We start from the raw sequence: 12,535 nt of genomic DNA on the forward strand, positions 1-12,535 counted from the left end.
TCTTTTACACTGGTCAAAAAGACAAAGTTCAGATCCACTTGTAATAGAAAGCTTGTTTTGGAGACCCCTACTATTAAAACTATATACATTATTACTATTTAAATGGAGACAGAAGAGTGGGGAAATAAGTTTGTTTCAAAATGTATGAAGACTCTTTATAAGTCTTGAGTACCAGTCAATAAAAAAGGTCTAAAGAAAATTCATTTGACAGATCTGCAGAAGGTTTGTCCTCTAATGTAAACCATAATGACTACGTAAAAGCTCTTGGGGTGATTCGTATTTCCTTTGGCATATAGGCTTGCCCTGTGCCTTAAAGGTGACACCTCTTCTAACTGGAGCGAAATGTTAGTTGTTTGAATGGTGCTGACTGAAATTAGAGCTGCTGACCTTTCACCAAATGCCATAGTTCAGCATCTGAGTGGAATAGTAGGTAATATTGCAACTGGAGCTGAAGATGGACACTGTGACAACCGAATTTTTTCCATCTCACTTTAATAGACGTAGCTGGCTCTGGAAATGGATTTTCCCTGCAAGTGATTACACAAGGATTGCTTTCAAATGTGATGCATACATGACAGATAAAAAACCTGCTCCTAATATGAGCGTGCTAACTATAAAATGTCAATCTACAGGCAAAATCAAAACACTAAAAACTGAACTAGTAAACACAGGCAGCACTGCCTTCTTTTCTATAACCTTTATCTGCTGCCAGTGTATCTGGCAGTGCCAAAATAGATATACGCTGCTGAGGGATTCCCGAGGTGTCTGAGGGCAGAATATAGCCAAGGAAGTACTTTCAGTAGATGAAGTGTGTGCTGTAGATACCTTCTGTCTGCTGTCAGGTTGTGTCAACAGATTGGTGAGGCACTGGTAGTCAAAATCAAACTATGAAAGCCACAGAAAAGCTGGGAGGACCTCTGACTATGCTCTACTTTGTGTAATAAATAAAAAAAATGTGTCCAACTAAGGCTCTGGAGACAAATTGAATTAAATACTTAAAATCTATTAAGTTAGGCATGGCTAAACTAACTTTCAGCCATGCACTTTGCTCTCAGAGTAGCATCCAGGACCTCAGAGAGATTTAGAGTCCTCCTTAGCATGAACTCTGCTATAGCTGCGTTGGTGAGCTTGGACCCTTTTAAAGTGTTATTGGACATGTGCTGGAGCTAGCAAATAGGGAAATGCTCAGGATAGGGGTTATGCCTGTGATCCTTTCGGGGTGTCTTTCAGCGTGTGAGGTAGGCCACACCTTACAGCTTCGCTTATCGTCAAAAACTGAGAGGGACTTGCTCTTTCTTTCAAAATCACAATGAAAAGACAAAGCAGATGCAAGGATTACATTCTTTCCTTTGCAAAAGCGAGGGCTCGGCTGTGTCCAGTGGTTGGGCGCTCACCAGTACAGAGAAAGCCGCTCTGGTCCTAACGCAAGTGAGAGCCTGTGAAGAAGAGCCCAGGCCACAGCAGCCCCCATCACAGCAGATTCGTCTGCTGCGCACACAAACCCTGAGGTCTCCCCCACGTACTGACACAGCTCTCAGAGGTCGATGTCAGTAAACACTCTCCTTTTGCGCTGGCCCTCAGCCTGGCAGTAAGGGCACCCTCCTGGGAGATGTGGGCGTGAATCTCCTCATGGAAAGGAATTAAGACAGAAATTAGAAAGTATACAGCATGGCAGGTATCACTGGATCAGACCCCCAAGAGTCCCATCTTCATTAACAGGGTCTCATGGGAAATAGCCTTCTCAGCAGAAAGTATGCCCTCTGGCCCCTCTCAGAACTCCTCCTCCCTTATCACTTTGGAGAGCACACCTATATACACTCATTTAAGGTTTGCTAGCGTGCCTGAAAAACACCAAAATTTGGTCTATTTCAGAATAAGGGCCTTCACGATTTTTTGAGCGCGAGCCTTCACAGAGCATACCTTCGTGCCACTGCCTCTAGGTCCCTCCCATCCACACCCTCATTTCTTGTTTAACATGAAGAACCAAGCTCAGACAAGCTATCTGCACTAAAATACACAGAGCAGTAAATCCGCAGATAGGCAGGTTTATGGTTCATTGTACCTGACATGAGCAACCACAGACTGTGGGCTGCAGCACTTGGGTGAGTGATCAGCTGAATTCTACTAAACAGGGAAATCCACATGTTCCTGTGTTCAAGTCTGGCAAAGGTAAGGGGCACTGAGAAATGCTGGCAGATTTGGACTGATGCAAAAAAGCCTGTAAACTACAGCCACAAACTGTACCCAGACAGGTGGACAGTCCTTGTAGCTCTCAAGCATTAACATCACGTTCCCAGCAGCATGCTCTGAATCAGCATATTAAATGTCAGCATGCTCTTCACCACTTCTTTCTGCTTGTGTAGCACAATCCTTCCTTTCTGTGGTAATCCATACGCCCAAGATAACACAGAGAACATCTGGTGAGGATTGCCCTGACAGCAAAAAAGAAATTCATCTTTTTCATCAGGCAAGCAAACTAATTTCTGGCAAAGAAGGCCAACCTCACCATAGAAGAATGTCTACGCATTCTTCCTATCCAATTCAAAAATTCACAAATGTTAATTCTTAATAAGAACAGGCCCAGACTGAAAGACAGTAACTTCTAGAGTCCAGAAACAATGTGTGAAGGTATCTACATTGGCACTCACATTTGTTGCATAAGAGCAAGAGACTGGTCTAGGAAAGGTCACTCAGTGTAAAAGGCTGCTGAGTCTTCCCACCAAAATTTTTTAGGAGAGATGGAATCAGGTATTTTGGTGATAGTCTGTAGCTCATTAGGGAAAGCTGAGTCTGCAGCTAGTCCCTGACTGCAACACACTATTTTCTTATAACAGTGTCTTTTGTGTAATTACAAATTATAAAGGAAAAAGCAAACATATTTCCCCCTTGCTTTCACTTTTAATGCCTCCTTTAATGCAATCTTTTAATGCCTTTCATTGCACAATGAAATTGCACAAGATTTCCCTTTAAAAAAATGTTATGAAAATATGGCTCACTTGCTTTCCTGCTATAGAGGTCTGACAGTTCAGTCTTGCAGTATTGCACAGTGTATTCTTTGGTTCAGCTGTAAGGCATTTCTTCCTATCTGTATGGCCCCGCAGCTTTACTTAGCGGAATGCTTTTTGACAATCTCAAGGTACTCCTTCACATCATCAGGAGACCCCAAGACAACAGGCACTCTTTGGTGGATATCCTCAGGCACAATATCCAATACTGCTTGATGTCCTGTTGTTGCTATCCCCCCAGCCTTCTCAATAACAAAAGCCATAGGATTGCATTCGTAGAGCAGTCTCAGCTAAAAGACAAAAATCAAAATGGCAATGGTCAGTTTAGGTAATGCTGTGAATTGTGAAATATAAATATATTTGGCACTTGATTAAAGTATTAAAAACTACCAACTAAAACCAGTCATCACACTAAATACTTCATGTTTAATATAAACTTTTGATTCAAGAATGAAAGTGCGTAGATTTTTCTTTTAAAAAACAAAGTGAATGCTGGGGCTGCCCAGTTTGAGTACTTTCTCCATAGTTCACGTTTGCATTGTGCTCTTCTTAGAGGGACAAAGCTCATATGTGAGACACTAACAAAGCAGCAGACCGTGCAGGCCTGTGTGGAAGGAAAGAAAAACTTTGGCCCTGAGTGTGCCATTACTTTTCTCTAATGAATAACTGCATCTTATCTACAACCTGAAGCAATAGTTGATGGACAATTACAAAACAGATGAAAGGTCTCTGCTGAATAAACAGACCCCTTGTCAGCCTATACGGCTGTGATTTTCTCTACGTGACCGTGGTCCTGCAGAGCTAGCCAGGCATAGTTCCTCCAGACGCGGTAGTGTTACGGAGCAGAAGATGCAGATGTTTTTCTATTTGGCAGAGCTTTTTATATAGAGTTCCCTGTCTCTAGGTTTCTGCTATACTGGCTTACAACAGGAATCTCAGCCTAATGCGTGTTGTTTACAATGCGTTGTAATGTGTCCTATGGTTGGGGACAGTACAGTTTGGGCTGGGATGGTACAGAGACGCCTGTTTAAAGAAGACATCCCTTCCAGTGTTCCCGCTCGTATTTCATAATCTGAAAAGGTCTGGGGATAAAGAGAAGGCAGCGCAGCTGAAACAGGTTAGAGGCAGCCATAAAACAGTCATCTGACAATAGGTTGTTGTCATTTGTGGCAGTGGGGACACAAGCCACCAAGGAGTAAAAATATGCTCTGGAATCAACATTATATAAAATATTGCTATGTTATAGTGAAATATCTATGTAACATAACATTTTCTATAATTAGGCTCATTCAGGTTTACCTTTCCTTTGGGACTTTTGGCGTTAGCAGGGTATAGAAAGATTCCTCCATACACCAGTGTGCGATGCACATCAGCCACCATCGATCCTACATACCTGCCACCATATGGCGAACTGCCGTCCTATAGAAAGATATTTTAAAAAATGCAACCTTTGAGTAAGTCAGGTTAGGGTTTTTTTTTTCCCCCCTCTTCTCTTAGTGGTCTCTTAGTGGTTCTCAGCTCCACCTTATTGTGCTTCATTCATTATACTGAAAATAGTTGGAGAAAGTTTGGGTTTCCTCCTCATTTTCTAATTGGGAAATCCAAGAAAAAGGACTGATAGAAAATTACAGGATAGATTAGTGGCAGAGCCAACAATGTTTCCCAGCTCCTAGTCAGGGCTGTAATCCCTGGAAAATATTGCATTCCTAGTAGCAAAAAGATCAAGTGTTAGAAACGAATGTTGTGTTTTTTCCCACTGTAGCAGAAAAAAAAATCAGAAACCAAAAGAAGCAATCTTTCCTAATTCTTCTACCCATTTTTGTCGGCTTCTGTAACTTTTTTGGTAAGAAAAGGTTAAGAGTCAACTACTGTAATGAGTTCCTCATTATACTCCAGACAGTAGTATATTTTAAAATGTTTTAATAATTTTAAGTAATATAGTGGAATATTTCAAATATATTCTAATATCCAAATAAACAACACGTTAAGCATGGCAAGATGCTTTCCTTCAAACTGTTACAATGCAAATAAATATCAGTCTGTCTTCAAAGTAACACCAAGAAGTCAAGACTGGACACCAACGGTAAACAATCGTAAATGCTTATACTTCATTGTCCACGTAATACCTTCAGTAATGATAGAGGTAAGATACAACGGACATGATTTTATGGGCACCTCTCTGACCTTCGGGCCTCCTAATACCAGGAAAAAACAGGACCATGAAGCAGACCTTGAAATTACATGAGCTTTTCAAGTGAGAGGCCCCTCAGCACCCAGCTTGTGTTATCACCAAGGATTCGATCCCTTGCCATCCCCACACAGCTCTCCCTCTCCATCTACGGAGATGGACTCCAGCTGCAGTGGGGAAGCAGCGATCTATCTCACACGTAGATGCAATTTCTTCACCACCAGACCAGAGTTCTCCTCTCAGCTTAACCGCACAAACTGCCTTCTTTGGCCTCCAGCCCCCTTATCTATGTCCAGCCAGGCAGGAAGACCAAAAAGAACAAACAAACAAAAAAAGAGGTGTAGTGCAACACTGAAATGGTGAAATGTCTGGTCACGTCAACTGCTATTCTAGCTAGCAGCACAATCTTCTGAATCCCCTTTCTGTCTTAAACTTTGTATCTGAAATTAAAGTCCTATGTACAAATACGTCATAAATAGGTAAGAAGAAGGAAAAGAAGCTCTGGAACAGTACCTCTTACATGAGACAGTGATTGATTGTAAAGTTGGAAGTTATGAGTGTTACTTGTCACCAAAAAGTTTCTCTGAAATGGAAGCTTTTACCTCAGGGAACTTCTTCTTTTTGAGGTAGTCTGTGACTGCAGGATCAAAATATTTAGCATAGCCCTCATTGAGACTGTAGATATTTCCCTTCTTTTTGATTTTCACATCTCTATCAACTAAAATGAATTCTCCAATTGCCTAATAAGAAAGCAAATCAATCTGTTAATTTTAATTGTGCATTTATTTACAAGACAAGGGAAAAACAATCCTACATACAATTTAGTAGAAATTTACTACGGTTGCCACTTTCTTTAAATAAATACAACCTTTGTGTAAGGCACCTATGAAAAAGTGGATATTTTCAGTCTAGATGAGAAGTGATGAGCATACAGAGTGAATTCTGGGGTCATGGAAGCTTCTTCATACTACCATTCCCATTTCCACATTATTATTCTATGCCAAAAAAATGCAGTTGACTAAATTTATTTAGCTCTCTACTCCTTTGCTAGACTAATAATAAAAGTACAGCTCTGAGTAGTTCAGGAATTAAGACTTAGTTGAAGCAACAGTTTGAACTTCTCCAAATAGCTGTAGATATTAAAAAATTCCAGTTCCTCTTAGCTTAGCCTAACTGGAAGCCAGAAATGTGAAGTCAAGAGGACTATTCCCTATAACCAAGGGCTGGGCTATTTAGTACTCACTGAAGTAAATTTCCATGTTAGTGTTAAAACAAACACACAAACAAACATGCACACACGCTCAAATCCATGTCATGAATATAGATAAAATACATGCAGCTACTTAAGCTATTACTGAAAAGGGAACACCAAGTTCCATTTCCTGCTATATGATCATGACAGGTTCCAAAAATTCAATGCAGGAGGGTGGCACACCCTGATTAACTGACTACATTAAAGTTTGTCACTATAGCAAATCACTTTGTGTTATGGTAAATATGCCTTTTATTTTAAAATTCCTACAGCCAATGCAATCTAGAATGCCAAACACATCCATATGCTTTACTTACTCTTTCACACACCATGATGAGATTTGAAGACATAAAAGATGGTTAAATATTTCTGCTTCTCTAGTTTACTTCAATATTAAGGTCCTAGCATTAAGGAGATGAGACAGACAAGTCTTATGGGGCATTCTGCATCGCAGAAAACGGCTTATTTTAAATATCACATTATTTGACACACACTGTGTTTTGCAGTGCTTCACTGACTTGGCTGTCTCCACTTTGTTGAGTCACACATAAAGCCCACTGCAGCAGTCAGGAAGAATGCAAAAACCTCTTGATGCTACTTTTGATAGACATTAAACGTATTTCATTTCTCTACATTAGCCTTGATTTGAAAATTGCTCCTTTGTTTGATTTCTTTGGGACAAATGGTTCTTATAGACAGCATCTTGATAGCTCCCCATCTCCACCCCTCAAAAAAGATATTCTTACCGGATCAAGCATAAAACAGTTGACACCTCCAGCAGTAGTAGCCAGTACCAGCATCGTGGCACTCCCATAGAGAGCATAACCAGCTGCCACAAGATTACGCCCAGGTTGTAAAGCATCTTTTCCAGAAGGCTCATCAGGGGATACCTAGAGTAGAAAGGATCATAGTCAATTTTACTTCTTTTTTACAGTTAGTATACAACTGGACTCTCTTTGAGATAGGGATGGTCTCCTACTCCACATCCATGCAACAGCTGGCACAAACACTCCCATGCTCCACAACCGGGATTCCTACAGGATGTGCTAATACAAATTATATGGAGGAGATAAATACATTGATCTGGAACTGTTCTTATATAAGCCCAGCTGGAATGCAGGAAGCAGGAAAGGAGTCAGGAGATAATGTAGAGCTGTGTACCTCCTTGTAGGTGATGATGAACACAACTCAAAGCAAAACACTGAGGCAGACTTGAAAAGCAAACAATGAAACATGACTCACGGAGTTTACAGCTGATGAAAAGTACGTAGATTTTTTCTGTTTTCTTTTGCTTCGTGTAAAAATGAAGTTACTTTTAGTCGCATCACAACATACAAAAGATGATTAAAATGGACAGTTGGGTGTGTTTTAACTGACATACTTTTCCCCCATCTTTTAACATGTAATTCCTGTATTTCAAGCTCCTTCAGACATGGTTTCTGCCTTTTAGAGTGAATTACATGGCACATGCCATGTTTCAGCTCTGTTCTATATTTGAAGGCTACCCTCAGGCTGAAAAGACCATTAATACAGATGAACAAAAAAACCCAGAAAGCACATTCCTCAAGTAAATAACAATCACTTGGTATTTTGTCTCAACATAATTATTCATTAAATCTAAGACCTGTTTTGTTTGTAAGGGGAAATTCCTTTACTGGCTAATTAAATATCAGCTAGGCTTGCACATACACATAGGTTTCTCACCTTCTAAGAGTAATGTTTATCCCTCACAAACACTTTATACAAATATCTGTGTAATAGGAGATCAAATTTAAAGTCGGTCATGAAAGCTTCCTTCAGGAACAAGCTTAGTTGTATTTTATTAAATTTTCATATGGAATTATATTTCATCAAGAGCTGCATAAGTATGAAAAATGATAGTTTTTCCTGTCCTACATGAAAGTGTTGTACCTTTCTGTAGATGCCAAAGATGGTCCCAATGGAAACAAGGCAGTCAATGTTAGATGAGCCATCTAGAGGGTCTATGCAGACTATGTATTTACCCTGGAAAATACAAAATAAGAAACAACTGGATGAGCGGCATTATTTACCTACCTACACCAAATAAAAATATTTAAGTTGTTAAAGCTTCTCGGACAATTTCAAATCAGTATAAACTAAGGGACTATTACAGTTTGTGAGGAAACTGAACTCTAATGTTTGAAATTTCTTGGCCAAGCGCATGAATTTCTGTCACAGAAGGAGCTGGGAAATCTTTAGCTAAAGTTATAGATGATGATGTAGGAAAGCTGAAGTTCTGCTATATCATTTTAGAAAAAGAATCTCTAATGATTAGTTTACTTTTATATATTTAATTAATGTTGAGCCAATTTGATAGACATCCTACATCTACCATTTGAGCTATGTTTTCTCATCCCTAATGAAACTGCCTTCTAAATTACAAGGAAAAAAAAGACAAATTAAGGAGATCAGTCTTTTTTGTTCAGATCTAAAATTAAATATATTACAAAGTAGCCTTAACACCTGACATTCACACACTATACATTGCACTTTACTGCACATTCCACTCTAAACACCTAATGAAAGCCTGTGCTCAGAAATGAATAGGCGCTCAGAGATTATCTTTGCCAGTTTGTGGTCTTACAATAATCTTTTCCCGGTTTATTGTTTGCTTGTTTGTTTTCGAAAAGAACGGTCCCTGCCTATTGCTATATTAAGGATTCCTACCGATACAGGAAATTGCCAATATAGGGAAAAAAGCTGAACATACTGTACCTTTCAAATAGCCTATCTTCCCCTTTACCACCGATAAATTGTTATTTTACCCACAACCATTTTCATAATTATGTGTAACAATAGTGTTTATTTGCTTTTTATTTGATTTTATCCTATGTGCCAGAAACTTACTTAAGCCCAGCAACACTTTATACTGCTATCATATGGGTAGTGTTCTGATAAAACCCACCATATTAGCTCACAATTAGTACTTAAAAAATAATAATAATTAACACTGAGCCTCAATGATCTTTGAGGCTCTAAAATCAACTTTGTTCAGATCTAAAACAATCAAGAATTCAGTATTTGATCCACAAAAAAAACAGTATTTGATCTCCTGACAAAGCTATGCAAAACTTCACAGAAGGGCTTCATTAACTCAGAGCATAGTTCCAGGGATCAGCAGGAATAGGCATGAAATAAGTTTCCCCAACAACGAGATGAAGGAGAAGGGAGAAAAAAAAAGGCGGATGGAGACGAATTCTACAGAAGATTTTTTTAAAAAGTCAATAGAGCAGTCTGGGGAGCAGAAATAATAGAAAGGACAACTGCTGAGAAAGAGGAGCACACAAGAAAATACTTGTGTTTGCCAGTACTCAGAAAAATACAGGTTATGTCTGAAATCTTTAGCTCCATTTTCATTTCTTACATATGAAGAGATAAATCTGTAAAGGCTGATTCAAAATCAAGTCCTGAGAGGTTTTTAAAGCTACTAACCCTTTTTTCGGCTTCTACTATAAGGGCATCTTTGTTTTCTTCTGACACGATAACACACGTGCTGAAGGATGACTTGAGCATATTAATCACCAGATCATTGGAGAGGATGTCCAGCTTCTTTACTTGGTCTCCTGTCACATTGGTAGAACCAGCAATTCCATAGCTAAAGCATGGGAAAGAGGGGGCATTTTGTAAAAAAGGGGTGCTTTACCTCCCAAAGTTCCCCACTTCTGGCAAGCCTGTGCTTGTAAAACAGCTTGTAAAACAAACAACTCTTTGGATGATATCTCGGCTCTCTAAGCTCGCTTTATTTACCAGCTGATGGGTTCCTGCTGAGAGCTGCCAACACCAGCTGTGGTAGTGAGACAGGAATACACTGAACATGAGGAACACAAGAAAAGCAAGCACATTTAAACAGTCCCTAAACTACGGGCAAGCATAGCCAGAGCAAGCTACGAAGACTGAATTATAACCATACTTTAAATTAGCTGTTAACTATGAGACCCAGATATTGCCCCTAGAACCTGGGCTGCCATATCATAGATGCTTTAAAAGCGAGGACCTCACTAGAAAGTTTATATTTAAAAAGTAACAGTGATTCTGATTATATTAGTTACACTATAACTTTTCTATGTAATTTGCTCTTGGTTAGCAATACCCTGTACAAATATCTGTACAAACACTTTGGTCAGAGGTTAAATCAACATTTTTGTGCTGTAATGTTTTTAGTTTTAAGTTGTAACTGTTTCTTTCGGAGTAAGACTGAGAAATGCAAATGCCGAACAGAAATGAAATCAGCTATCTGGTTTCCTGCTGGCTGGTCACAATCAAACATCCAGCATGAGGAAGTCGCAGGAGAGCTTGCGATTGGCGACTTTGAAAGCATACAAAACAAACATAAAGGAAATCTGGGTTATGGATTATGTCATAAAAGAGAAAAGCCGTACCTAGCTCTGCACAGACACACAGATGGCTCTTCCATACTTAAGTTTACCTGCGATATGTTGATTAAACTGAATATTGGTATTTCTTTTTTTTTTTCCTTTTTTTTTTTTTTTTGTAGTGCAGCTAACCATGCTACTTTAGGAACGTACTGCATTTGTTCAACTTACTTAATGCATGAGGAAAAGTGAAAGACCCTGCAGAATTCTCTACCTCTGCTGTGATGGCTTCAGCATTTTTCTGCAATGTTTTAGAAAATGTTGTACTTTAAATGCTGCACTTTGGAGTGGGGGCCTGAGTCCTTGGCCAGATTTGGTGCCTGGCCTGAGGGGCATGTTGGGGGCAGGTGGCACCTTGCACAGGGCCTTGCACATCACAAGGGATGATGGTGGTGGCAGTGGCCCAGCTCCTCAGCGTCCTCATGGCTGGGCCGCGGGGCAACCCCGAGAAAGGGGCCCAGCAACGCTCCACGCTCTCTGATGGCCGGGGAGCATGAAAGACACAAGAAGGGGCTGGCATGTAGTGACCGTAAAATTGTCCCAAGCGTATTAGATGAGATCTGAAGTCAAGACAGTGAAAGATCTCTTAAATATTGATAGAGCGAGACGTTTTCCTTTGCTTCTGCAATTGCCTTTGTTTTGCAGACTTCAGTCACCAAATATTGCAGCTCTCTGACACTAAGGACACATTTTGTCATAAGTGGTACTCTGTATTCCTAGAGGCATGTTGCTTAATGTATTTTCCACTGCATGGTCTGCAGAGGCAAATTCATTTTCTTTCCATTACATTTTTCATTAAGTAATGAAGCAGCTCACGTCTAAAGCCCTGATCGGCATGCTGGGCGGCTTATCAACAGCATGCAAAATACTCGGGGGAATCAGTTGCCCTAGACCGGTTTTGGTTATTTAACATCTCAAGAGCTCTCATTTCCTTCTGAAATCTTCTGAAATCCTTTCCTCCCATTTTCCTGCCTCCAGAGCACTCGCCCTGGGTACCAGCTCTGCCTGGCTGACTGCAGACACTGCTGCTCCTTGCAGGGACCGTTCTAAAAGCCGGGGACTTCCAGGCTGCCACAGGAAAACTCAGGTTGCTAGGACACTATGTGAGAAAAGGAGAAAAAACCCACTGAATTTGATTAAAGGAGGGGACGGAGGGGTGGCGGGGCGGGAGAGGCGAGCGGCCCGGTGGCACTCACAGGTTGGCGATGCCGGCCTTGCGCACGGCGCTGGAGATGGCCTTGACGGCGGTGCACAGCGAGTTGAGGAGCTGCGTGAACTCGCCGGTGCCCTTGGCGCGCCGCCCTTCCTCCATCACGAAGCGGGTCATGGTGATCACGTCGGTGTCGAAGGCGGAGCGGTCCGTCATGGTGCCGCCGCTGGTGGTGCCGGTACCGCCGCCCCGGGACGAGTGGCCCCGCTGCCGCCGCCGCCGCCGCTAGCCCGGGCGGGGGGCGGGGCTTGGGCGGGCGGGGGCGGGGCATCCCGGGCTGGCCCCGCCCCCGGGCTCCGCGGGCTGCGGCGAGCGCTGCTGCCGCTGTTTGACCCCAAAAGATGGAGGCGCGTCGCAGCGCAGTGCGATGCACCCCCACGAAAACCTGGGTGCTGCCAGACCCGAGACACTTCGGGTCTCTAAACTGGAACTTCCGACGTACAGCAGAAACAAGGTCTCTCCACCTCCGATCCCAGCTACACCCCC

At 41.5% G+C, this 12,535-nt stretch overlaps 1 protein-coding gene across 1 annotated transcript; it reads right to left on the reverse strand.

Moving 5' to 3' along the window:
* Positions 1-2,890: 2,890 nt before the first annotated feature.
* LOC135324639 (fructose-1,6-bisphosphatase 1) lies at positions 2,891-12,262 on the reverse strand. Its single transcript, XM_064501290.1, has 7 exons — positions 12,036-12,262; positions 9,899-10,061; positions 8,357-8,449; positions 7,192-7,335; positions 5,796-5,933; positions 4,305-4,424; positions 2,891-3,295 (listed from the first exon to the last, which is right to left on the reverse strand). Exons 1-7 carry the CDS (start codon positions 12,203-12,205, stop codon positions 3,104-3,106), a joined length of 1,020 nt encoding a protein of 339 aa, XP_064357360.1. The 5' UTR covers positions 12,206-12,262; the 3' UTR covers positions 2,891-3,103.
* Between the last annotated feature and the right edge of the window lie 273 nt (positions 12,263-12,535).

The sequence above is a fragment of the Dromaius novaehollandiae genome, chromosome Z (genome assembly GCF_036370855.1).
Source record: "Dromaius novaehollandiae isolate bDroNov1 chromosome Z, bDroNov1.hap1, whole genome shotgun sequence".
Classification (NCBI taxonomy): domain Eukaryota; kingdom Metazoa; phylum Chordata; class Aves; order Casuariiformes; family Dromaiidae; genus Dromaius; species Dromaius novaehollandiae.

Excerpts from the sequence above, each read along its gene's own strand:
- LOC135324639 (XM_064501290.1), bottom strand. The coding sequence starts at position 12,205 with ATGACGGACCGCTCCGCCTTCGACACCGACGTGATCACCATGACCCGC. Across the intron at positions 10,062-12,035 it reads AAGGCCGGCATCGCCAACCT|CTATGGAATTGCTGGTTCTA; the intron begins GTGAGTGCCACC and ends CCCATGCTTTAG. Across the intron at positions 5,934-7,191 it reads ACTGTTTTATGCTTGATCCG|GCAATTGGAGAATTCATTTT; the intron begins GTAAGAATATCT and ends CTTTCTTATTAG.